General features: G+C 39.4%; 1 protein-coding gene across 8 annotated transcripts in view; it reads left to right on the forward strand.

The window, feature by feature from the left end:
• Nucleotides 1-27,923, forward strand: part of EYA1 (EYA transcriptional coactivator and phosphatase 1) — a 357,169-nt gene that overhangs the window by 2,618 nt on the left and 326,628 nt on the right. For all 8 annotated transcript variants that reach the window (XM_021089240.1, XM_021089251.1, XM_021089242.1 and 5 more), the window contains one exon: nt 11,498-11,605. In XM_021089240.1, coding sequence (XP_020944899.1) covers nt 11,573-11,605 — 33 coding nt within the window. In that variant the 5' untranslated portion in view covers nt 11,498-11,572. Of the gene's footprint in view, nt 1-11,497; nt 11,606-27,923 lie in introns of those variants that run through there.

Genomic DNA, 27,923 nt, shown 5'->3' on the forward strand with positions numbered 1-27,923 from the left:
ATGAGCGAGGCCAGGGATGGAACCCACAACCTCATGATTCCTAGTCGGATTTGTTTCTGCTGCGCCATGATGGGAACTCCAAGGAATGGTTTTGAGGTTGGCATATTACACAAAGCTGAATGGATATCATAGTCATTGACTTGCAGAATCACGAGTCAGAGAAAATCTGAGTGAGTTTAACTGATAGGCAGAAACTAACAAAGTGAGAATTTCACAGGGATGAATTGATTCCCCAAATACAGAACAGAGGGATTATGATTTGAAGACAGGTCATTTGCAGAAGCGTTTGGGTATCCCTAAACTCTGTAACTGCTAGTGGTGTTTGGATCCAGAGGCCACCGACCAACAGGCATGTTCTTTAGGGGGCACAGGGAGCGCAGCAAGTTGTCCCTTATTTCTAGAAAAACAGGTAATTACATTTGGGGCCTAGAGAGGAGATTTCATTGTAATCTTAGGAAAATAACATCCTCCTCTTCAGATGTTTCAAGGACTCTTTTATATCAGGAGCACATTAATATACATTTATGTTTGTGCAGAAGAAAAAGTGACCCCAGAAGAGAAGGTTTTGATGAGTCTATTTCAGCTCCGTATAAGGGGAAACCTCCTAGAGCTTAAGCCTTCCAGCTGTCGACCACGTGGCCTGCCAAGGTGGTGAATTTTCATTCCCCGAAATGTTTGTGCAGAAGCAAGTTGGCTCTCTGTCAAGGAGGTTTCAGGTGATTCCTGCCCTGGATGGAATTTGGATCCCACCACTTCCTTCTGTGGCCCCATCACAACTTTGCCCACCATGTAAATTCCCATCACAAACCACCCATTAGCTGTTTTCTTAGTGAATCCAGGGGAGACGGCTTTCTTAAACTTTTCTAGTTTTTGCTCTAATGTACATGGTGCTTTGATGTTAAGGAAAGAGTAGAATCCCAAGAAACCCCGAGTCAGTGCCTCTTTTCTGACAGCTTAATGCTTTCTCCATTACCGTCTTTATTTTCGGCATTTTGGCCTCTGAGTCTGCTGTCCTGCAGTCGTATTCTGCATCAATCAGTTCCTACTCTGGTCAAGACGGGGCTCAAAGTAAAGAGTCAGCATCCAGGAAATGAGGAAATTGCTTGGCCTGACTCTGGTTGTGATTGTCAAAGGTAAGGAAGGGGGCAGGGAGGCAGTTATTCCCCAGCTGCTCCTTTCCTCCACATGTAATGTGCATTCATTCTAAGGTCTAACGAGGAAACTGGACCTCTTGTAGTAAATACCTTCCCTGATGAGCTGGATGTTGACGTCTCTGCCTCCATCCATGGTTAAAATGGCCTTTGAATTTTAGCAGCAAAAGAAAAAGAAATGACAGAAGAGTCTGAGAAATATGTTTTCACTTTATTTTTATAAATACAACTACTTTTCTGTTCTTGACAGCTGAACTTACTGTGGGTTAAGCAGTCAAGCAGGAATAAATGGCACCTGCCTTAAAGATGCAGGTGTTGGGGGATGAACATCTGGATAAAGTTCGGCATTAGGGAGTTCTTGTTGTGGTTCAGCAGAAACCAATCCGATTTGTATCCATGAGGATGAGGGTTCGATCCCTGGCCTCGCTCAGTGGGTCGGCAATCCCACATTGCTGTGAGCTGTGGTGAAGTTTGTAGATGCGGTTTGAATACCAAGTTGCTGTGGCTGTGGCCTAGGCTGGCAGCTGTAGCTTGTGTTCCACCCCTAGCCTGGGAACTTCCATATGCCATGGGCTGCAGCCACCAAAGGAAAAAAAAAAAAAAAATCAGCATTAATGTCATATTTGACTTGGAGGGGCAAAAACTTAGCCTGGATAAAGAAGGCAGTCACTCTTTAACACCGTTGCGGCTTCATTAATGGTACTGGGGTTGGGGTGGGGGAAGAGTTTGGCAATTGATAAGAAATATGAATCATGGCACATAAATAATCAACTTTATGAAGTGTGTAGTTCAGTGAGTTTTGACAATGATGTACACCCATGTAACTGATACCGTCAAGATATAGAACACTTCTGTGTTCGCGCTGTGGCACAACAGGATCAGCAGTGTCTCTGCAGTGCCAGGACACAGGTTCGCTCCCAGCCCAGCACAGTGGGTGAAGGATCGGGCATTGTTGCAGGTGCAGCATAGGTCAAAACTGTACCTCAGTGTGGTGTAGGTAGCAGACGTGGCTCGGATCCCGTGTTGCTGTGGCTCTGGCGTAGGCTGGCAGCTACAGCTTCGATTAGACCCCTAGCCTGGGAACCTCCCATGTGCCGCAGGAATGGCCCAAGAAATGGCAAAAAGACAAAAAAAAAAAAAAAAAAAAACCCAAAAACAAAAAAACAACTGTAGCTCAGATCTGATCCCTGGCTCAGGAACTCATATGCCGCTGTGTGGCCAAAAAAAGAAAAAAATATAGAACACTTTTTAATACCCCCAAAAGTTCCCTGCACTCCGTCAAACCTCTCCCCACCCCCATCTCCTCCATGGGGAGTGGCTTTAGGCCATCATTCTTCCGCTTTCCATCCCTGTGGATGAGTTTTTGTGATGTATTTGCAACATCTTCAGTGGTTTGCGATGGTGGAACTTTCTGTGTAAAGGTAAAGGGAATAGATATTTCAGATCCCGTTTTCTTTTGAATAAAGTAAGACCATTCATCACTTAAAATTATTTGGACAGCAACAAACATCCACTGAGTAGTAGAACCCACTTCAGTTTGCTATGCATAGTTCTAGAGCATAAGTTATTTTATGTTTTTGGGTTTTTTTTGTTTTTGCTTTTTAGGGCTGTACCTGCACTATATGGAAGTCCCCGGGCTAGGGGTCGAATTGAAGCTGCAACTGCTGGCCTACACCACAGCCACAGCAATGCTGGATCGAAGCCACATCTGCGACCTTAATCACAGCTCATGGTAACACCAGATCCTTAACACACTGCATGAGGCCAGGGATCAAACCTGCATCCTCATGGATACCAGTCAGGTTCGTAACCTGCTGAGCCACAACAGGAACTCCCATAAGTTATTTTAAAACTAAATGGTAGTCTTGGTAGGCTGAGAAACCATTTCTGTGATACACCGTGTACAAACAACATCTGTGGAGGACGAGCAATGCCCCAGAATCAGCAGATGCAGCAAAATTAGTACCCCAGCTTGGTGAAATTTTAGTGAAGTTTCTCATGTGTGATACGTTTTAGATTATCCTCTCTTAGGTGCTGAATTTCCTCATTGTATATAAGATTTATAGCCCGCTGGTCCTCGAGCATTGTGCAGTTATAGCACATGACTGTTCCCCAGGTCCCTCAAGAGTGTGCCACCAAGTATCACTGGTCAACAGCATTCACTTTTTCTGTGCTGCAGTAGAACTTATGACCATGGCTGTCAGACTCAGCTACCTGAGTCATGTGACATGGTGGTTTAACCACCTGAAGATAAAACAAGAAAGTAGTGGTAAAAGATCCCATATGCACTGGAATGTGTTTTGACCTTTTAAAATTTTTTAAATTTTTATCTAGTTATTTTTTCTTTTTGCAGCCACACCTGCAGCCTATGGAAGCTCCCAGGCTAGCGGGTCAAATCAGAGCTGCAGCCCACGGCCTACACCACAGCCACAGTGACACCAGATCCCAGCCGCATCTGTGACCTACACTGCAGCTTGCAACAACACCGGATCCTTAACCCACTGAGCGAGGTCAGGGATAAAGTCTACATGCTCATGGACACTGCGTTGGGTTCTTAACCCACTGAACCACAATGGAAATTCCTTGACTTTTTTTTTTTTTTTTTTTTTTAGTATAAAGACTTTTTTTAGATATTTAAAAATTGAAGTATAATTGATTTACAATGTTGTACTAGTTTCAGGTATATAGCAAAGTGATTCAGTTATATATACATATATATCTATTTTGTCAGAATCTATTCCTTTATAGGGCATTACAAAATACTGAGTATAGTTCCCCATTTTGACTTTTTGTCTTGAGTTTATGAGAGCAGATTCCATTTGAAGAGCAATGCTGAGTGAAAGAGAGAGCAAGTCCTGAGTGGGTGCTAACTGTGCCTGTGTTTATTGGTACAGCAACAGCCTATACCAGTGATTTAGAGAAGGCTTTCAAATGTCCTACATAGTTTTTAGTATTCAAAAGTTTTCCGTAAACACAACATTTGCTAACCTCTGATATAGGGGATATTGTTGAGACTACAGATTCCTTTGTAGCTACTTTATTTGAATATTTAAAAAATATGAATTCTGTTTCATCCTTCCACTAGGGAGAGTGTTGTATGAGAGAAAAATCTGAATAAGTGAATTTGACCTCACTTGAATAGAATGATTACTTTTAAGCTTTTATACCTTTTGATCCTGTAATTAGATTGTTTGGAATTTATCCTTAAAGCAATAATTAAAAAGAAGGAAAAAAATATGTTGACTAAAGACGTTGAAGTGTTTTATGCTGAAGTGTGAGAGTGGAAAAACAAAAAACAAAAACCCAACGGTCCCAATTTATAGGAATACCTCTCTGGTGGAATATTACATGGGCACTAAAAATGATAAGTGTAGAGACTGTAAAGTGCTTATGAAATGATGTTAAGAGAAACCAAAAAAACACAGGCATGAAGGCTTTCTATGATTATAGCTATATAAAATTATGTATGCATAGAGACAAGTTGGGTGGATGTAATTATGGGTGTGTTTAGAGTTTTGTTAATATGGTTCGTGCAGAAAGTACTACATTAAAATAATGTGCAGGTCTAACACTCTTGAAAACAGAATTCATCTATAGTTACTGAGTAAACACATGTCATCATTTTCCTAATCAGTGTCAGCTCATTTGGTTGTCTTCTTGCCTTAGATTCCTCCTCTGAAGACAGAAGGAAGTTGCATGTGGTGGGAGCAGAAATTTGGTCATATTTATTTAGAAGGCCTATAAAAGAATAGACAGGCTTCATACTTAACATTTTAAAACAGAAGTACCAGTAAATCAGTGGAAAAGCTATAAAAGCAAATTGGTGTCGACATTTATTTCTATAGAAACCACATCTCCAGCTGTAGAAGACTTTCACCAATGTAGAGCCGAAGTTGTTTTTCATTAATGGCTTCTGTGGTTGGGATGTGGTCCTTCCAACGATGGGAGAGTTTCAGTGAGAATCAGGTTTCTGACTCTGACTCACCTGGGCATGCCCAATTCCCGTTTTCCTTGATAGAACCAAATTTCTTTGGAAGGTGAGGAAAGCAAAGAAGAGGTCACCTTGAGACACAGCGGCTCGTGGTTTCTAGAGCCTTGGAATCCTTAGTTGAATAAGTCTCTGGAGGTCATTTATCCAATGGTTCATTTCACTGCCGGCTTCTGTTTGTAAATTTTCTAAAAGACCCCTTGATTTGATATGTTTATTCAATCTGCACTTGTAATCTTCTGGGGACAACGTTCAGAATAGCCCTTTTCTTTTCTACAAAGCAATGTTCAACCACTGGTTTCCTTCTGCTTCTCAGGAATGTTGGAAAACTCAACACTTGGTGAGCAGGCAAAGATTAAAGCGATGGTGTGTTGTAATGCAAATACTCTTTCATCCAAGGAGCCACAAGTTGTTAACAGTGTCTGATGGGTCTCTGGTTCATTAGAGATGATTTCTTTGTCATCTAAACTCTACCCCATTTTTCACAACCAGCGGGAAAAATCTATGTGATGTATACAATTTTTTTAAAGATTATTTTCTTCCCGAGCATTGTAATCCCCACCTCCACTCCCACCTTATTTTTCTTCAGTCTAGAAAGTTTGTCCCATGCACCTGCCTAACTAAACCCTTTTTCTGTCCGCTTCATGCTTCTGTAACTTGCACACTTACTCCCACATCTCCCAATCTTTTGATCAGACAGCAGTTGGGATGTTTGTATAAAATTAAGATAACATTTACAGGTAAGGTGAGGTGTTATTGCTTATTTTATCAATGCCAAGCTTTAACCAATGAGTGGAAAAGAATAGGCAGTGTGTATGTGGAGTGGTGAATATAGATTTTATAGAACTCAGAAAACTTGAGGTTCAAAGCTCTTGAGTCTTTTTTTTTTTTTTTTTTTTTTTTTTTTTTTTTTTTTTTGCTATTTCTTTGGGCCGCTTTACTGTTCACAGGATATTTATTTATTTTGTCTTTTTGCTATTTCTTTGGGCCGCTTCCGCGGCATATGGAGGTTCCCAGGCTAGGGGTCTAATCGGAGCTGTAGCCACCAGCCTATGCCAGAGCCACAGCAACGCGGGATCCAAGCCGCGTCTGCAACCTACACCACAGCTCACGGCAACGCCGGATCGTTAACCCACTGAGCAAGGGCAGGGACCGAACCCGCAATGTCATGGTTCCTAGTCGGATTCGTTAACCACTGCGCCACCACGGGAACTCCTTGAGTCTTTTTTTTTTAAGTCGCAAAGGCTGTTTGTAGAATTGAGGAGAAAAATTGTCATTCCAGGGAGAGTTTAAATTATAGCAGGAATGCACAGGTGTTTCATCTCACATATGTTAAAGTTTCTGTGTTTAGAACTGCTCTGTATTTTAACAATTAATAAGCTTGTTAGTTGCAGTAGGGCATAAAATATCACTTCCAAATATGCACCTCTGAACTCTATAGGTATTATTGTAATGTCATACCAAGGGTGCAATTTTGTAATGCCTATGGGCTCCCAAAGGGGATTTTGTGTGATTGTAAGATTTGTCAGATTGTAGGCTCGATTTAATGTTTTCTATAGAGTCTATTTTATCAGAGTATAAGTCTAACATTTATTTGCCATTATGAATTTGCTAGTATGTCTACACTAATTTTAGCCCCTTCCCACCCCACTCTGCCAAGAGTGACAAATATAAGGAAGTTCCTAAGGCTTCTATTTATCGTGTGTTGGGGAGAGACTGTGTACCAGAGCTTGCTTTTCCATGGTGTTTCATCAACGGTCCAGGAGATTGGAATGGGAGAAGGCAAAAGATCAATTCAGACCAGGCTAGTAAACCCTGTTTCTTCCTTGCCCGGGATGCTTCTCACTGTTCCTCTTGCCACCTCCTCTCTTCTGCTCAGCAGCAGCTGCCAAAGTGAACATCTGGCCTGGGGCTGTGAATGCAAGTCAAGAGCTCTACCACCTTGAGCTGCGGGTGCCCCTACCCTGTCACCCTTGGGCTTCGGTGGCCATGGAAGGGGTTGCTTACCAGTGTCTGTCCTGAAAGTGCATCTTCCTAGGCAGCCTCAGGCAACTAGCAAATACAAAGAGTCAGGCTGTATGTAGTTAAATGTGTACCCAGCCATGCAGCTTTTTCTCACTGTTTTGTTCTGCTGATCTTTTCTTCCTCCTTAAGGAGTTAGTGAAATACATTCTAGGAAGAGGCTCCCAGACTTTTCCTTTGTGCTCAGAGTGGATCGCTGACTCAGGGATGCTGAATTTGGCCAGCGGAAGCCCAAGACTTCTCTCTGTCCCTTTTCTCTTTCTTAGGGAACTTTCACTTGAGTGGGTAATAGATGGCCTTCCATTTTGTACAACTCCAAGCCCTCCCCCCCCTCCAACTTCTGGTAGGTACCAAATAGTTGACACAGGAGTGGGTAAATAAAGTGTTTGGCCTTTGGAGGTAAATGCACAAGTGGGTAATTAACCCAGTTCCCTGCTTTGGCATGGTAAGTGTTGGGATGGGTGTATGGATTGGCAACCACCAACAGGCTTATGGCATCCTGCCATATAAGGATATTTAAATTTTTTAATTAAAATATAGTTGATTTACAATGTTGCATCATTTTTTGCTGTACAGAAAAGCGACCCAGTTGTATATATTTATACATTCTTTTTCTCATATTATCTTCCATCATGTTCTATCACAAGAGGTATAGTTCCCTGTGCTGTACAGTAGGACTTCACTGGGTATCCATTCAAAATCTAATAGTTTGCATCTGTTAACCCCAAACTCCCAGTCCATCCCACTTCCCTCCTTTCCCCTTTGGCAACCACAAGTCTATTCTCTATGTCTGTGAGTCTGTTTCTGTTTTGTAGAAGGTTCATTTGTGCCATATTTTAGATTCCACATATCAGTGATATCATATGGTGTTTGTCTTTCTCTTTCTGACTTATTTTACTTAGTATGAGACTCTCTAGTTGCATCCATGTTGCTGCAAATGGCATTATTTTTTTTCTTTTTTATGGCCGAGTAGTATTCCATTGTGTATATGTATGACTTTTTTTTTATAATCCATTCATCTGTCAGTGGACATTTAGGTTGTTTCCTAAGGCTACTTTTAATACTGCCTATACTGCTCCATAAATCTGTGCAAACAAATTTCATCCCACTGATCCTTCCATCAGTGTAGAACTCTCCTCCCCATCCTATACCTAGATCAACCTCCTTGGACATTGTCCTACTTCTTTTCTTCCTAGGAACAACTCCTTGGTTGAAACAAAGTCCCTTTGAAGTTCACCCCTAAGTACTCTATAGGTTTGTATAGTTTTATGAATAGCTACTCCCTAGGTGTGTAATATGCAGGTGAGCAGGTAGATAGAGACAGGAATCAATTAACCTGTTTTTGCCTGAGCCTCTCTCTTTGGGCATTTGAACAAATGTTCAAGACATAAAATTTGATGAATTTTTTTTTTTTTTTTAGTCTTTTATCCTTTTAGGGCCACACCCATGGTATATGGAGGTTCCCAGGCTAGGGGTCTAATTGGAGCTGTAGCCACCAGGCTATGCCACAGCCACAGCAAAGCCGGATCTGAGCCGAATCTACGACCTACACCACAGCTCATGGCAATGCTGGATCCTTAACCCACTGAGCGAGGCCAGGGATGGAACCCACAACCTCATGGTTCCTAGCCGGATTTGTTTCCGTTGTGCCATGACGGGAACTCCTGATGAATCATTTTTAAGTTGATTGAATGATAGCACCACCATTTAACTGCCCATCTAATTCTAGCTCAAAAAAAAGTTTACATGTATTCAAAAATTGTCATGTATCAGTAATATCCATTCATTCATTCATTCATTCAAATTCTTTAATGAGTGCCATATGTGACCAGCACAAGAGAGGAAGGCATGGTCCTAGCTCTTGTGGAGCTACAATCTTGTGGGGGAAACAGAGAAATAATTATAGTCCCATTAGATAAGTGCTATAATGGGGGGCAGGCTTATTTATAAACCATGAAAGATCAAGTCCAACAAAGGAATTAAGGGTTTACCAGAGCCAGGCTCCTAAATATCAGTAGACCCAGTCATGGCATATATTTCATGGTTTGGATTGACATGTAGAAATCTGGAAACAACTATGCTGATTTAGCAAGCAGGGAGGATTTGTAAATAAAGTCCATAGGTCTCTGTGATTTTTTTATTTCTGAGTAGTAGTCTTTCTTAGTGGAGACATCTACCTGAACCAGATGAATGCTGACTCTTTCAGCTTCTCAATAATCTCAGTCTTTTCTTTTTAGCCCAGGAAACAATAACAAACATGGTATTTAGTACAGAATAGTTTCATCTTCAGAAGAAATAAAATTACGAACGAAATACCTTTCATGCTCATGTAACTTGACCATTCTTAATACCTTAAACTGTTCAGTAAGTTCAATGTGGAAATGTGGAAAAGAAACACATGGGAAATAATCCTGAAATATCAAATATACAGACTTTGATTGAAATGTGTTCGCGGGACAGGTATGGAGAGGATGGGAATTTAGGGGAAATCAGAGGGGGCTTTGTCTTGGGCCTGCCCCCTTCTGTGAGGAATGAGACTGGACTTTGTCTCACCACATATAGGTGCACTGTGGGCGATTTATGTGAAAGTGCTTTGTCAACTGTAAAGCGTTTTTACCGGTTTAAGGCAGAATTATTATCATTATTTTAAAATGCTACTTTTACAGCCTGGAAAACTTAACGTGCCTCCAGAGAGTAACATAAGCAATGAAAAAAAAATCTAGTTGCTGTAATATCTTTTCCCTAATTATGTAAGAAATCTTCTGAAGGCAATGCCGGTGGATTTTAAGATTTAGCTCAGACGTTTTGTGCAGTTCTAAAAACAGTGGTCAATATTGTGTTTCCTTGGGTTAGCAGACCATAAATCCTTCTGTGTGCTTTGTATTTACTCTTAACCTGAAATTATGAAATTGTTCATGTTTAAAATTACAGGAACACTCTGCTTTAATGAGGATTCTTCAGATTTTAGGAGCTAGTTTGTTAGGAGTCATAGGTCATCCAAGAAGCAGAAGCATCACTTTTGTGTTAACAGTGGATAAGGCATGCGTTTTCCAGTCTTGATCATTGTGAGCAAAAAATCCTAAGTGAGAATTCATCTGGCCTCTCAAAATTACATCCCAAATGACCCAAGCTTGGAATGTTTTACCTGACAATTATGTGTGTAAATGCACCCTTTCATTAAATTATACGTCTAAAAGATGAGATATGATCCAGTTGAGAACCCCCATTTCAAAGATGATAACACTAAGGCTCAGGGAGCCTAAATTCTTTGCCCAAGGTCATTCAACTAGTTAGTGGCAAGTCAGGACTGGAATTCAGATCTCTTGACTTCTGCTGCATGGTGGTGTTCCTACATGCTAACATGCAGAAGTCCCAGTACCTTTATAAGAAGGGATACTAAAGTTTACCCTACTGCATGCTCTCTGTTCTGTCATTTTATCTTGGTGATATGAAGCTCATGTCTAATTTTGTTTTTTACTTAAATTTACATGTCTCTGAATACCTGTGTTGAAGTCGATGTGAGGCATGTAGAATGTCTTTTGCTAAGAAAGAAAGCAAGAAAATCTGAGAATTTCTTTGGTTCCTCCCTTGAGATGAGAATGAAAATTAATCTGAGACTTGGGAAATGAGAATGGGCAGCTAGAAGGTTATGTGATTGTCTTTTTTTTGAAGATAGTTAAACTTAGAACATATTTCCAAATACTACATTTATTGTCCATGTCTCGAAGCATCCCCAAACCCCAGACTTCTTGGAGGTGTTGAGTCTCTGAAAGTTCAGGGTTGATCAACCGTGAAACTGTGACCTAATGTAAACTTGCTGAGAAATAGTATAATAATATCCTTGCCCTGAGGGTAAAACACTCAGCTCTAGGTTTCTCTCTTTCATCCTTGCTCAGACTACAATCATATTTCTTTGTTAGTATTTCCTCTTTGCATTGTGGTACAGCTGACGTTGATAGATAGCATAGAGAAACCAAATTCAAAAAGAAGAAAGAAAAAGAGAAAAAAAAGGCTCTTGTAATGTTGGCTCAAAAATAATGTGTGTGGAAAGCTCTCTAGCTGCCCTCTCCATCCTTTTTTTTTTTTTTTTTTTTTTCTCCTTGGGCTGCAGCTGCTGACAGCTGACACACTGAGCTATAATTTGGCCACATTTGGCTCATGTAAATTGTGATAAACAGTGAGCCCATAATATTTATTTTAAAGATTCATGCAGTGAAGGTAAGCATTCTTGACTTGTGTATACATGCTAGTAAGTGGAAAGCTGCAGATGAAAAGATCAGCTCTTAATTTCATGCCACGCAATTAATACGGCTGCTCGATGCTCTGTTCTTCACAGGTGCCGGGCTGTTGGAACCCTTTGAAGCAGTGTGTAGCTAATAGCCCATATATAATTCAGAAGAAGAAATCTTCAATGGAAGACCCCCGGGGGATAAATGGACAGTCTGTAAGTAAACAGAATGTCAGGCCAAAGGCAAGAGTTATTACTCTTAAAATCGTAATTACTATTTTTGTTGTAACTTGAGTGTCTGGAAATTCCTCAAAAGCTCCGTACCAATTTTTAATGATTTTTAAGGTTATGAATTAAGGAGTACACTGCTTCATCAGCCTAATCTAATTTATATCTTTCTTAAAGCTATCAGTTATCAAACATAGGTTTCTAGAGGAAAAAGCCAACTTTCACTATTAATTATACCAGCATGTATAACATAATTTTTAAACTTACGTTTTCCTTTGCCTTAGGGAAAACATGTATTTGTCTCATGAAACTTGAAATTCATGTCTAAGTTTGGATTGTTTTGTATGTGTTTCTTTATGAATACGTGTGTGTGTGTGTGTGTGTGTGTGTGTGTGTGTTGTGTGCCTGTATCTTTAATGTGTAATTTCACAGTTTGATAAACTCTGGAATGGCCTTTAAATTAAGAACCTTCGGTCTCTTAGGTTTTATTTTGTTTGTTTATCTTGTGAGCAGAAGAGAAAGGGCTCAGAAATTTTCTTCGGGTTTGTATCAGGAAGCTTCCTTTGGCTCATAAATGAATATTCCCAGTTAGAGGTTATCTTCTCAACAACCTTTGAGTGATTTAGAACTTGAAAAAGTCAATGAATTTTAGTGTTAAGAAAGCCTGTTTCAGGAAATTAAAGTTGTTTCCTTGGGAAATTTCCAAAGCAACATGGAAATAGGGTGGCATTATGTGACTTTGTCTTTGAAGGTCTCTGATCAGTTATGATGCTTTTAGACCTGTGGTTTTGTAGCTCAGCTTTGTTCACCATAGAATTATTACAAACCTGAAGTGTGATCTTTAGTAATGCTGTTGCGGTTCCTGTAAATGTGTGTTTTACAAGACCTACTGGTTGTTATGCAATAAGCAGTAACTGCTAATGGATTAGGATTTTAATAATGAAGGGTCAAGTGCTATCAAGGTACTTTTGCAGCCATACTATATGCAATTACAGAGTGTATTTTATGGATCTCCTAAATCATCTTGTGAGGTAATTCACACAAAGCACTTCGAGATCATTCTGTATGGTGTAGCTTTCACCCTACACAGGAAAAGCACCCTTAACACATTTAATTTGTTTGTTTGTTCTTTCCACCTCCTGTTATGGGCCTGTGATATTTGATTTTCTTATTACATGAAAGATAGTTTCGTAGTGCACATAAAATAAATGGAAAAGAAATGTACGTATGACTTCCTACCTACTGCCTCCTTTTGTGTAACTCTGCTCCTTACATTGATGTGAGTTGAAATGTTGGGTGAATCACTCACGGATTTAATAGTATCTGTAAATAAAGGCTGCAGATAATATTTCTTTTCAGATGTTATATTCTGCCCATTCTCCCTGAAGACTTAAGAAATTAAGATTTGAGACAAGTTAAAAAAAAAAGAGGTAAAGAATATAATGATTACATTTTTTGGAGTTGTCTTGTGGCGTTGCAGGTGAAGGATCTAGCATTGTCACTACAATGGCTTGGGTCGCTGCTGTGGCATGGGGTTTGATCCCTGGCCCGGGGAACTTCCACAGGACTCGGATATGGCCAAAAGAAGAACAAGATAAAACAAAATGTTTTTGCCCCTCCTAACAAAAAGATGTGTTTTGGGGGGCCATCTCGTTACATATCATTTTGAGGTGTTTGGTCACGTGGAGAGTGAAGCAGTTTTATTCTTGAAAGATACTTGGCTGTCTCAAAAATAGCAACCTAGGGAGGATGTTTCTCAAGGACCAACAGCGTTGGGCACTGCAGAAGCTGTTTGTGTTTCCAGCAGTTTGGCCCTGCCTACTCAGCCACAGAGGACATGAGGTCTTTCCAAAGGCCCCTGTGCGGAGGGCCTGGGATGGTGGGGGTGGGGGGCTCCTCCACACTCACTTTCTTTGGCTCTCAGATTTCTTCTTTCCTTAGGAAGGTGGGGAAACAAGCTCAAGATGGGAAGAGGACCTAGAACATGGCTGAAGGCAATAGGAACTCAGAAAACTGAACGATTAAAAGGAGACCTGATACCAGAGTGCTTATGCTTCCGAACATGCATGGCACTGTCCTTTGCTCACCACATCTGTCTTTCAGTGTTTTTCTTAGAAAAAGTTGATAGATTCAGAGTAAACACAAGAGTATATTGTACCCCCCGATATTCCTAGGATATACACCTTGACCATAGTGGTGCTTTGGAAATGCATCATTCATGTGACAAGTGAGGTGGCTCCTCATGTTGATCCTAAGGAGATATAGCATTGGGCAAAACCTTGATTTCAGAAATCCTACTCTTCTTATTCTGGAATTTTCCATGTGTTTTGCATCTAGGAAGAAGTCATGCATGTGATTTTGAGGGCTTTGTGGCCTCCTGAACTTGCTGAAAGGAGAGGAGGGTTTACATCATATTGGTCATAATTCTGACCGTTGCACTAGCCATACCTCTGGTGGAGTTGCATTTAGATGCATAGAGCTCCACTCTGTCCCTGTAGGTCAGTGCTGGCCTCTCCGAGGTAAAACACCTCTGAAACACAGGCACCTAAGAGCCAAGCTGTGGATGTATCTTTCGATTTCTTTTGTTTCTCAGGATTTCTAGAGGGAAATTATGTCAAGATAAAAAAAGCATCTACTAGCTCTTCAAAAAATGAATTAAAAAATAAATCACTGTGTTTTCCTTAGAAAGCTATGAGCCTTGCAGTTAAAAACCCACGGTGCCGTAAGTTAAAACTCCTGTCTGACTTAGCCAGAATCCTGGCATCCTGAAAACTACATTTTAGATTCAGAGTCAGAAGACTTGGTTTTAATTTTTACTAATTGTATGACCTGTGGTGGATTTCCAAGCATCAGTTTTTCCACTATAAAAACAGAGATGATAATATTTACCTCATTTAAAATAATGATTTTGGGAGTTCCCATCGTGGCGCAGCAGAAACGAATCCGACTAGGAACCATGAGGTTGCAGGTTCGGTCCCTGGCCTCGCTCAGTGAATTAAGGATCTGGTGTTGCTGTGGCTGTGGTGTAGGCTGGCAGCTGCACCCTACCCTGGGAACCTCCATATGCCATGGGTGTGGCCCTCAAAAGCAAAAAATTAAAAAAAAATGATGATTTTGTACATCATGAATTCCATTCTTTGATAACTGTAAAATACAATATAAGTCAAAAGTACTTTTCTTGTAAATATCGCTCGAAAATGTGGTCATGGATAAAAAATTATCTGGCCACCTTTAGGTTCACAATAAAAAAAATTTAAATGCAGCTATTATACCAGTGCCAGGTATTATAAATGGAAGCACTGCATCTATTTGGTTATGCCATCAGCTGTGCAAGGAATCACATCTCCTGAGACTCTATGAGGAGCATTTTTAAAAATAAGGGGTAGATAGTTAATTTACTTTTAGTACAAAAACTTCAGATGGTAATATTTTAGAGGTTTTCAGAATAATTATATTTTAGGGCTTCATCATATTTTCATAAGTATACTTCCTGTGTGTCCTCTAAATTGCAGGAATTGGAAATGCTAACAACAGTTTTTGCTGAGATGCTGGATTTTGCAAGAAAACCATGAACTAAAATATGTATGTACCTTATTCCTATATTTGGACATTCTAAAAATGAAAAGTGACTTTTAGCCAAAATGGAAAAATTAAATATTTATTTTAAACAGAAAGAAGAGCACTATTTTGCAGAGGTTACTGTAAGTAGTCACCTAAGGAGAGTACATCTCTGTAGTCAGATTAACTGGGAAATTAGAAATTAAATCAGGATTTTATTTATTCAGCTTTACTGTGAATGAGATTTTTTTTTTTTTTTTTTTTTTTTGGCTCATCCATGGCACATGCAAGTTCCTGGACCAGGGATTTAATCTGAGCCACAGCTTCGACCTATGTCTCAGCTGTGGCAATGCCAGAACCTTAACCCATTGCGCCGGACTGGGGATCGAACCCACATGGTCACAGTGACCTGAGCCACTGCAGTCAGATTCTTAACCCACTGCATCACAGCAGGAACTCTGAGATATTTTACATGAGTGAGATTTTTAGATAACCTTAATCAAAAAATAGAGAACTCAGTAGTTTCCTTTAAAAAAAAAGCAGCATCTAATTGGACGCCTATATTAATTCCATCTGGCTGCTATAACAAAGTGCAATAAACTAGGTTTCATTGTAGGTTTAAATAACAGAAGTTTGGAGTTCTCACTGTGGTGCACTGGGATCGGCAGTGTCTCTGGAGCACTGGGACATGGGTTCAATCCCATGCCTGGCACAGTGGGTTAAGTGGGTGAAGGATCTAGTGTTACCACAACTGCATCTCAGATCTGACCCCTGGCCCGGGAACTCCATATGCTGTGGGGTGGCCAAAAAAGAAAAGCGAAAAACAGAAATTTGTTGTCTCACAGCTCCAGAGGCTAGAAGTCCAAACTTAAGGTGTTGGCAGGACTTTCTCTCAAGCTATGGAGAATTCTTTCTTGCTTCTTCTTAGCTTCTGGACATAACAATCCATGGCATTCCTTGGTTTGCAGCTACAGCACTTTGATCTCTGCTATATCGTCACATGGCAGTCTCCCTGCCTCAAGTCTGTCTCTTCTCTTCTTATAAGACATTATAAGAAGTTGTACTGGATTAATGGCCAACCTAATGACCTCATCTTAACTTGATAACATCTATAAAGACCCTTTTTACAAATAAGATCACAGTCGCAGATACTGGGGATTAGGACTTCAGCATACTCTGTGTGTGTGTGTGTGTGTGTGTGTGTGTGTGTGCAATTCAATCCATAACAAAGCCTAAGGAGAATGTGACCCTTCAATCCAATAGGCCTAGCCATCCCATCATCTCAGCACTTTTGAGTAACTCTAGTTTATTTGCTTGTAAGTAATGGAACTTACCATGAGCTGGTTTAAGCAAACAAAAGAAAAATCTTAAGAAAGGAAATTCAAACAGTTTTCCTTCTATTTTTTTCTCTTCACGTTTTCTTCAGTTTGCTTCTTCTTTTTCTTTCTTTCTTTCTTCCTTTTTTTCTTTTTCAGCAAGACGCACAGCATATGGAAATTCCTGGGCCAAGGATCAAATATGGGCCACAGCTGCAACCTACGCTGTGGCAGCACCAGATCCTTAACCCACTGTGCCACAGCAGGAACTCCAGTCCTTTTTCTCTCTATAGACTGGCCTTTGTTCTCCCCTTGTATAGTGCTGGCTGCCTGCCAACCATGGTTGACATGTTACTGAACCATCCATCCTGCAGAAAGACAGACTTCACTTGGTCCTGCATAAGTCTTAATTCTGCAACTGATGCCTAGAGAAGGGAATGGACAGGTTGTCCAATAGGTGCCCACCATGAACCTTCAAGAAATGCCCAGAGGTACCAGTTTGAAACTCATAGAGGCACCAGTTTGAAACCACAGTTTTAGTCGTACTCATCATCTTACAGGTGGAAGATTTAGCCTTTGACCTACAATCACCTACATGCTAATCATCTTGATGGAAATATCTATTATCATATATATATATAATTCTCTCTATATATACATACATATATATAATTCTTTCCTAATGACTTAAGGTTTTTGTTACAACTGTTAGTTACAAGCTGGATCCCTAAGAAACTAGTTTCTCTTCTCTCTCTTCATCTGACGGTAGCAATGCTTTGCATTCTCAGTCTCAGAGAGTAAAGCCTAGAGTTGGGTTTAAACAGACTGTGATGGGGGCACAGCAGATAGATACTAACTTGAAAATGGAAAGCACTTGGACACAGTAAAGAAAATCTTGACTTGGAATCAGAAAACCTGGTTTTGAGTCACAGCTTATATAACTATGGCTCCTTCGGAAAGTTTTTTCTGCTTTTAACTTCTAAGCCTCACTTTTGTTTTTATCAATGCAGATAATAAGAACTGTGTTGCTGGGTCTCTGTGATAAAGAGATAAGATATCAAATGCCAAAGCCCTTTGTAAACTGTAAAGCAGTGTGGCACAGATGAACCTATCCACAGAACAGAAACAGACTCACAGACATAGAGAACAGACTTGTGGTTGCCAAGGGGGAGAGAGAGGGAGTGGGATGGACTGGGAGGTTGGGGTGAATAGATGCAAATTATTACATTTAGAATGGATAAGTGGTGAGGTCCTCCTGTACAGCACAGGGAACTATATCCAGTCTCTTGGGATAGACCATGATGGAAGATAGTATGGGGAAAAGAATGTATATGTATGTATGCCTGGATTACTTTGCTGTGCAGCAGAAACTGACGCAACAGTGTAAATCAACTATACTCAGATTAAAACAAAATTTAAAAACCTGTAAAGCAATATATATGGCCACTAGGGCCAAGGTCTGGGGAATATTCTATTTGGAAAAGGCAGGACACTTTGAATCAAGTATGTCTGCTTAAGTCTTTGCCCTGCACTTGGGCAAGTTTTTAAACCTCTCGTAGCCTCAGTTCTTCCTCATTTGTAAAGAAGCAATAATAATATCTTCTATATATGGTTAGAAATAACATAGAAAAGACAGCTTGTGAATAAGAACACAGTTTCTGGAGCTGGCCCCCTGGGTTCTGATTTGAGCTATAATACTCACGGGCTCCATGACACCTGGCATGTCTGTGTGCCTCCCTGGGGCCGTATTCCTCATCTGTAGATGGGGACAAGGATAATAACTTATATCATAGGGTGGCTGTGAAGATTGAATGAGGTTTTATGTGTGAAGGTCCTTAGGCTGGTGCCTGACATACAAGAAATGCTGGGTTTTTGTTTGTTTGTTTGTTTGTTTATCTTTTTGCCTTTTCTAGGGCTGCTCCCATGGCATATGGAGGTTCCCAGGCTAGGGGTCGAATCGGAGCTGTAGCTGCCGGCCTACCCCAGAGCCACGGCAACAGGGATCCGAGCCACGTCTGCGACCTTCACCACAGCTGATGGCAACACAGGATCCTTAACCCACTGAACAAGGCCAGGGATCGAACCTGCAACCTCATGCTTCCTTGTCGGATTCGTTAGCCACTGAGTCACAACGGGAACGCCAAGAAATGCTGTTTCAGTATTTGTTGCTGTTACTAACATTGTCTCAACCATGCGAGGCACACACAGAGTAGGCGCTTCAAAAACCTCCCATTGTTATGTAATTAAAATGGATTTGGAGGGGGGTGAGATACTACCTCTTAGTTGAATTTCAGTGGACACACATTCACAGACCACACTGGAAGGAATACGGCAACACTTTCCTTTTGCATGGCCAAGGCTGGTTTGGGCCCCTTCAAAGAGCCCAGGTTGGAATGTGATCTGAGAGTCTGGAAGAGACTGGCTGTCAAAGTTCAAATTGGGTACCAGGCTGTATTACCAGTTGGGCATTTTAGGTGAAGAATAAAACCTAGACAGGAAAATTGCTACAGAGCCAGGACAGTGACTTGTTTATATTTCTAAGGCCAAACACCATGTCAAGCCCTTTACGTGCACTCTGTAAACGTTTGTTTATCTGAGCGGCCCGGCATCTTGTGTCCTGGGATAGCTCATTTGGTCCATGTGCATCAAACAAATAGAGTGTGACAAGGATGAAAATTGCTTGTGGCTGATGCTGGAAAGAGAGCAAAGAGGGGCCCTGACCAGCTAGACTCACTGCACCCTTCATGTGCAGGAGCTGAGAGCCCAGTGGCCATGGTGCTCAGAACGGGAAGTATGTGAGCAGGGAGCAGTGATGGCATTAGCTTCTCTCTTTTCAAGGAAAAGGCACAGACTTTGGGACTTTTTTTTTTTTTTTTTTTGGTGATAGGAAGGGCAGATTAAATACTTAGAAGTAAAAACCACCTTCTGGTTTATAGCTCTGTTAGGGAGGATGAAAAGCCACCAAAAGTGTGAGCGAGAATAAGAAAGCCATTTCTCTCTTTTTTCAAATTGAAGTATAGTTAGTTCAGTAAATAACATACACACACACATGTGCATGCTTGTGCACATCTATGTTTTTTCAATTCTATTCCTTTATAGTTTATTACGAGATATTCAAGATAGTTTCCTGTGCTATGCAGTAGATCCTTGTTGTTTATCTAGTTTATTTATTGTACTATGCATCTACTATATATAAAACTCCCCATTTATCCCTCACCCCCTTTCCCATTGGTGACCATATGTCTGTATGTCTGTGAGTCTGTTTCTATTTTGCAAATAAATTCATTTACACTACTTTTTATATTCTACATGTAAGTGATATCATATATTTGTCTTTCTCTGAGAAAGCCATTTCAGTATAGCCAAAATACAGTAATCTTTGTTTTTGAGTGATGGGATAATAGATATTTGGGGGCTTTGCAGGCAGTTCAGCTCTGTCGTTGTGGCATGAAAGTATAGACAACACAGAACAGAGCCCCAGGGTGATGTTCGCATGAAGATAAATAGAAGACCCCTGCCTTTGTTCTCATTTGCACTTTCAGGTGGGTCTACCATTGCACCCCCAACCCCTTCAAGGTCTCTCATTTTGTTCCATCATCCTGGATTTGACTTATTTCCTTCCTCTGAGCCACATTTTTTTTCTTCATTTATAAAATGAATTTATAAAATGAAGAATCGAGGAGAAGATCTCTTCTGGTCTAACAAAGTGATTCCAGTAATGTGCTTCATTATAGTGGACAGTCAAAGTTAATAATGCTTATGCATCCCAGACTAAATGTGTGCTGGTTTCTAAGGGATGGGCAGGAGGACCCGTGGAGAAATGGAGCATCTTTGTGAACCTAACAAGGGCTTGGTTTGAAGATCCAGGTCCATAGGTCCAGGATTTCCTTTGGACTCTCATATGATGCATCATCCCATTTCTAAGGTCTCCTGACCATTTCTTTTCATCCTCCTTCATCCCTCATGAATATTATTATTTGTAGAGCCTGTAGTGTACCTTTTTTTTTTTTTTTTTTTTTTTTTTTTTTTTTGTCTTTTTGCCATTTCTTGGGCTGCTCCCATGGCATATGGAGGTTCCCAGGCTAGGGATCGAATCGGAGCTGTAGCCACTGGCCTACACCAGAGCCACAGCAACTCAGGATCCGAGCCACGTCTGCAACCTACACCACAGCTCACGGCAATGCTGGATCCTCAACCCACTGAGCAAGGCCAGGGATCAAACCCGCAACCTCATGGTTCCTAGTGGGATTTGTTAACCACTGCGCCATGACGGGAACTCCCGTAGTGTACCTTTATATGGGCACTGATATTGTGGTAAGGGTTCTTTGATGTCCACATTTCTGTACATATATAATTTTATTTATACATAATATCATATACCAATATGCCTATGATTAATTTAAAAAGCTGCTTGGAATATCATAAAGAAGCATTGCTATGTTTTGTATCCCATTCCTGAATGTGTTGGTAGTGATTTGAAAAGATATTTACACAGTCTTTCATACTCCTCCCCTTAAAACATGGATCCTCTTACTGATGAACCCTTTGAGTTGAATCCTTCCCCTTGGGTATGGTCTGACTTAGTGACTCAGTTCTAATAAGCAGAAACAAGAGCAGAAGTGATATGCCCCTGTGGATACTAGGTCTTCCTTCTTGCTCTCTCTTGGATGACTTACTCTGGGGGAAACCAACTGCCATGTTATGAGGACATCAGGCAGCCTTGTGGAGAAGCCCATGTGCCAGGCTCTGAAGTCCTTTCTTCCTCTCTCCACGTGAGGGCGCCTTCTTGGTAGTGGATCCTCAAGCCCCCGTCCAGCCTTCAGATGACACAGCCTCAGCAGATAGCTGATATCCAGTAATACTTCAATAAACTGCTCCCAGATTTCTGACTCTCGAAAATTGTGTGAGATAATAAATGCATGTTGTTTTAAGATGCTAAGTTTTGGGGTAATGTGTTACACTGCTGTGGATAACTAATACAGAGATTTCATTGACCTATTTGTACATTAAAATTTACTCAGTATTTAGATAAACATTATTTAAATGTAATTAATTAAACTCTTAGTTTTCCTACTGCATTTCATGTAGAATCCATCACAGGGGTATCCCTTTTTTACAACCTGGGTACTTCCAGATGTCAATTTATTTATCTTTATCTGGTCCCCCAAACAGAAGCTTTTCTTCTTCACACAATAGAAGCTTTGAACTGCTAATTAGCACATATTTTATTCTACCTTCTATTGTCCACACTTATTTACAAATCTGCTTGCCTTCTAGACTGTGAACTGTCTGAGGGCAGAGAAGATGAGAGTCACCCACCCTCTGACATTCAGCCCTCTCTATTTTGCAGGTTGTAGATGTAAAAAAATGTTTTGATTGAAAGAGGGAATGAATGAGTACGATTGCCTGCACTGGAGGTTTTGTAGATGGAGAGAAATCTTCACAAGTACTAGTTTGGCACTTTTTGCTCCGCATGGCTTCAGGAAGCTGAACAGCCTTGGAAACAGACCAGAATCAAGCTGAGAGCCTTTCTTGCTCTGTCACATTTCATGAAGGCAGAGGTACCCTGAAAGCAAACATCAATTCCATGAAACCTCATTAATTGGACCTCTGCTAATGGAAAATTTCTGATAATTTAAACAGAGGATGAAGTTAATTCTCCCATATGTCCTTATATGAAAATAGGATTATAAAAGAAAATAGCAATATAAATTTTAAGTCTACGTGAATGTAAGAAAATAGGTAGGCAAAATAAGCTGACAACCATATACCAAAAACTTCTTGTGTTTTTTGCAAAGAAATCTTATTCATTGAAGAAATTTTTTCCAAAGTGCTCTACTAGGTTAAACTAGATGAATTTATGTTTATATTTCAAAGGAATTCTTGAAATTGCTTTAAGAGGTCTCCCCAAATCAAACTCAACATAAATCAAACTAACAGTCTCTTATTTTTCAAAATTTTGACTCCTGCAATGCTCTGGACGTATACTCCCATCTCACATCAATAAAGCGATGACTGAGCTTGTGTTTTTGTCAGTTCAAGTTGGTGGATACCTGTGAGGGTACAGGAGGGAGCATGAGGCTTGGCAGGCAGCCGGAGGCTTGGGTTGGAGTTCTGACTCAGCGGCTGGCTGGAGTGTGTGAAAATCTCTCATCGTTTCTGAGCCCAGGTCTTCATCTCTAAAGCAGGATAATATTTCAGTCCTGTGTAGCTCAGAATTGTTGTGAGGATCAAAAGGGGAACGAACATGGGTGCCTTTATTAAGCACTGTACGTACACATGTTACATGTTTATCGAAAAGCAACAACTGCATCTTTCTTCTTCCAGGTACGATTAAAAAAAATTCCTATGCCCTTTTCAACAATTTTCCCTTCTTTTTGTAAGGGAAAGGAAAAATGAAAAGTTTTTTTAAAATTACAATTTCTTTTTTTTTTTTTTGCATTTTGAAATACAGTATGCATACTACAAGGGGATTCAAGAAATAACTGACATTGGGCTGTGCATATTTTGAAATGGATAGCTCTTCATTCACTAGTTCTTATTTTTACTTACATCCTGTATAAACTAAAATTCCTTTTAGGAATCCTAAAACACATGGGAATTTATTTTGATGTATAGAAATTCTCACATTTTTTATTATACCAAATGTCATTTGGTAAGGTATGTAGTATTTGCTCATTTTTTTCTTCAGTGTGGCTGTTGTATTTCTTTCAAAGGATAGCCATTTTGGATATTTTTCAAGAATAAAATTTTATGCTTTGGGTAACCACATATTAACCTTAATGCCAGTCATGTTTTACAACAACAAAAAAATTGCTAGATTATTTATTATTAAAATGATCTCATTTAAAGTTGCATTTCTAATTTCTATTTTAAAAAAGAAGTAGATTTTCTTGGCATAAGAAACATTGACCAAATACATATTTTAGTCTTTTTACCCACAGTGTTTACATTAGTGATTTTTAGTGACTTGTCCATTCAAGTTTCTCTGAAACATTGGAAAAATATACATTTACCTGACCTTATATGGTAGGCTTGGAAAGCTAACTTTAAAAACTGGGTTCAAAAATATTTTGTGTTTCAGGTATGTGAAATTATATGCCCTGAAGAATGTACATAATTGGTTAGCTATGCCTGCATTTAACCTCTTATATTCTCAGAATAGGAAACTGTTGGTGGTGAAATGGAACCAAACAACTTAAAATAATTTCGTCCATAAAGCTGACTTTTATTAAAGTTTATTTGTTAAAAAGTTTATGTTAGACATTAGAATCAGTTGCTTGCTCAGATTCCAAATTCTCTGGGAGAAAAAAAAAAAGACTCATTATTTACTATGGACTAGCAAAATCAGATTTATATTTTGACTTATTCAATTAGCATTTTTATTTTGCCCTTTAAAAAATGGTTATCTTTTGGTTTGGCATAGGATAGTTTTTTTATTTTATTTAAAAAAAAAAAAAAACACTTAATGTATTTATCTTTGGCATGCAGAAGTTCCCGGGCCAGGGATTGAACTCACACCATAGCTGTAACCAGACCCACAGCAGTGACATCATTGGATCCTTAATCTGACATTGTATTTAAAATACAATGACAGATTTCAATTAAAAATTGATACATCCTCAGAGTTCCCGTTGTGGCTCAGTGGTTAATGAATCCGACTATGAAGCATGAGGTTGCAGGTTCGATCCCTGGCATGGCTCAGCGGGTTAAGGATCCGGTGTTGCTGTGAGCTGTAGTATAGGTCGAAGACGTGGCTCAGATCTGGCGTTGCTGTGGCTCTGGTGTAGGCCAGTGGCTACAGCTCTGATTGGACCCCTAGCCTGGGAACCTCCAAATGCCGCTGGAGCAGCCCTAGAAAAGGCAAAAAGACAAAAAAAAAAAAAAAAAAAAAAAAAATTGGCACATCCTTTATTTACGTATTTTAAATTCAAACTGTGAGTCAGGCTGCCATCATAAAACAACACAGGCAACAAACATTTTCAAATGAATGTGTGCTCTATTTGTGATATTGAATGGGGACAGTAATTCATAGAATCATTGGCAATGGCAGTAAGGAAAGTACTGGGCTAATTCACATGTGTGCCATGAACTTCTGGTGAACTCATTATCTGGAGCATTAGAGTACCTTCTTCGGACAAAGGTGATCTGCTACAACTTTAACTGAAATTGGTGGCTTTTACCTGTGCTACCAATAAGAGTTGAATAGATTTTGATAAAACTGTGGAAGCCCAGGCTTGAAAATCTCAGAATGTTCTCGCCTACCTTAAAAATGAGAAAAGATAGTATAATATGAAGGGCTTTTGGACAAATTAATTTTATAATCCTATAATTTATTGAATAGTTTTAAGATGATAACTGTTGTACTCTGCTAAAAAATAATTGCATATTAAATTGATTGAGATATTGTTGCAAGTCCTTTTAAATTGTTGCCAAAAAAATTGTTTCTGTTGGTAGCTAAATTATCCATACATCATATATTTTTAAGTCATTGAACCAGTAATAATCTTTAAAAACCATAAGCTATGAAATGGGCTGATTTTCTTGGGAGGTATCAGCTTTAGGTCCTTGGAGATATGCAGTGCCTGCCTGTTACTCCAAAGAATAAATTTATTAGGCACTTATAACTAGGAGCATGGCTGTCCTAAGCATTTTATACTTAGAGCCTTAGCTCATTACTACTTGGTGATAATCTGTTGAAGTCTTGTGCATGGGAATAAGATGGAACCAGATTACCTCTAAAATCCCTTTCACTGCTGAAATTTAATGAATCCATGATTTATCACCTAGTACTTAATGAAAGAGGAAGTAGGGCTCTAAGGATCTAGGTGGTTTTTCCATATGCAAAGAGGTAAAATGCATAAGGCTCTCTATGTTCTTTTGAGGTCAATATATAATTTTGAGGAAAACGTGCTATATTTTTCCAGAAAGGGTCACACAAAGCACATACAGATCAGAAATACTTCTGCTATTCCTTACCATTTTTCAAGCCCTCTGTGAGTCCTAAAATACAGTTATGAATTCCCTTATTTCTTTATAATATCTAACCAAATTACTCATTGACCCATGATTAAGTCGTATAAACTTTGGCTGATTATAAATTAATTCAGAGTAATAAACTGGTTGCTTTCCTTTTTTTCTTTTTCTTTTTTTTTTGTTCTTTTCTCTTTTCATTGGTTTTTAACAGAAGTTCAGGTCAGTGGTTACAAATTTGACCTTAAAGTGGGAAATCTAACTGATTACCTGTTGAGTAAGAGGTATAAACCTCTGAAATTGTGTAGCCTTGAGAGAAAAGTATAACAGGGCTTTCTTATGAAATGTTTAGAAAACACAAAGCAATTTACCTCACTTTTCTTTGCATTTCAAGTAAAAATAAGTATGTTTAGATTTTGATGGTTAAAAAAAATACATTAAGATCATATTTCCTCCATCTAAAGTTTTACAGAAGTAAAGGAATTCTACAATGATTTCTCCAGTCAATAAATGCCTGTTGTTCCATGCATTCTACTTTTACAACTTTCTGCAGAGAATCTACAGATGAATCTTCATTTTGCTTTGAATGTTTTTTAACTTTTTTCTTTATATGTACGTGTACCACTTTCCACATGTAGTTCCAAATCTAAAAAAAAAAAAAAAAATCTGTATTTTCAGTTAAATTAGAATAAAATTCACAAGTCTGGTCATCTTATTAGCCTTAATTCCATATTACTGAAATGTGAGTGATATTGAGCACAACTTTTGGATATGACTGAAGGCATTGTATTCGACCATTTGAATAGGATTTTTCCTCATTATTTGTTGATGCCGTTTCCATTATTAATTATACTATATTTTTTCTTTGATTCAATTCTAAATAATGCTGCAGTTTGAAATATATATATATATTTCTAATTTGACTCTCTCTCTATATATATATATATATTTTTTTGTTTTGTTTGTTTAAGCAGGAGCCCCAAGTATAAGGTTGGGGGATGATTAATCTAACATGTCCAGCCTCGTGATAAATATTTTTAAAAAACTTTTGCAAATATATAGTTACACGTTGAGATGCGTGGAACTTTGAGAACCAGAATATATTTGCCACTAGCGACAGACTTCTCACTGCAATTCCTCATGTAAATTTTAGAAGGACATGCAGAATTTCTGAAATAATTCCTGGAGATACCATATTTGGGGTTCACGAATGTATCTTATGTGTATATACTTTGGGGTCCAAAAAAAAAAAAGGGTTTCCAAGCTTCAGTCTTTATGTCTAATCTGCATCCCCTCTTTGATAGAATTAGCCCCAATTGACTGGGAGCTGCACTCAGCTCACTCAAGCTGAACTCTGGCCTGGGGGTGTGGAGGAGGTGGGGAGAGGAAGCTTTTCTTCATCTCCTTCTCGGAGGTGTGGTTCTGTTTACTTTGGAAAGGAAAGATACAAGTATCTCCTAAAGTGGATTAGACATGGCAAGACAAGAAAATACATTTGCCCTATAAACTCTCAAGCAGCTGTGAGAAGGCCTTATGTGTGAAATTTCTTACCTTCTTAAAAATCTTGATGGAGTTGTAGCTAAGCTCTTAACAGTCAAAAACAAACTGCCAATGAAGTTTATTTTCTTTTTTGCTGAGTTTTCTGGACCATTGTTCCGCTTGAGGGGCCCTGTTTGTTAGTTTTGGCTCCGGGACTTCTCTTCCTTCAGGATAAGCTCTCCTTAGGCACTTGTGCACGTCGGTACTCAGGGGCTGCCTAGCAGTTTATTCACAGCCTGGGCTAAAGCATAATTCAGCTGCGTGACTTCCGGTCTCAGAGGAGGGGGCTGGCCGTCAAGGGGCTTTGTATCTGTCATGTAAAAATATCGTTGATTTTGTGGAAAACTGGGACATTTTTGTTTGTTCTCATAAAAGATTCCTGCTGGAAGTTTTATTTTAAAGTTGGCTTTTAGCCTTTTATTTATTTATTTTTTTTTCTGCTGTGACTTGGATCCTGATCTGATTTTCTGCTTTCACAGCCCTTTTTTAAAAAAGAATTTAAAATATTTAATTCAACATTAACTGTGCTTACAAGCTACATAGCAGAATAAAATCACATTACAAACATTGTAGTATTAGATTTTATCACCATTTATTTCTTCTAGCCTGTCCAGGGATTTCTTCATGTTCAGTAGAACTAATTTGCAGTCAGACATTGAGGTCTTCTAGAAGGCCAGCAGGCTCCAGAAATTAATTTATCCAAATAACCGATCCCTCCTAGACCAACCATACAGGGACACCAAAATGGCCTAAGAAGGCAGAGCCTCCTTTTGAAGTCTGGAATGTTTTGACTGACTTGAAACAGGCGGCTGGAATGAAAGGATAATTTTCAGTGACCCAGGGGATTTTTTTGCCATTTTCAAATATTAGGTAAAACAAAGAGAAATTGCTTGCTCTAATTTAGAAAGACTTAGTAATCA

Source organism: Sus scrofa, chromosome 4 (genome assembly GCF_000003025.6).
Source record: "Sus scrofa isolate TJ Tabasco breed Duroc chromosome 4, Sscrofa11.1, whole genome shotgun sequence".
Lineage (NCBI taxonomy): Eukaryota > Metazoa > Chordata > Mammalia > Artiodactyla > Suidae > Sus > Sus scrofa.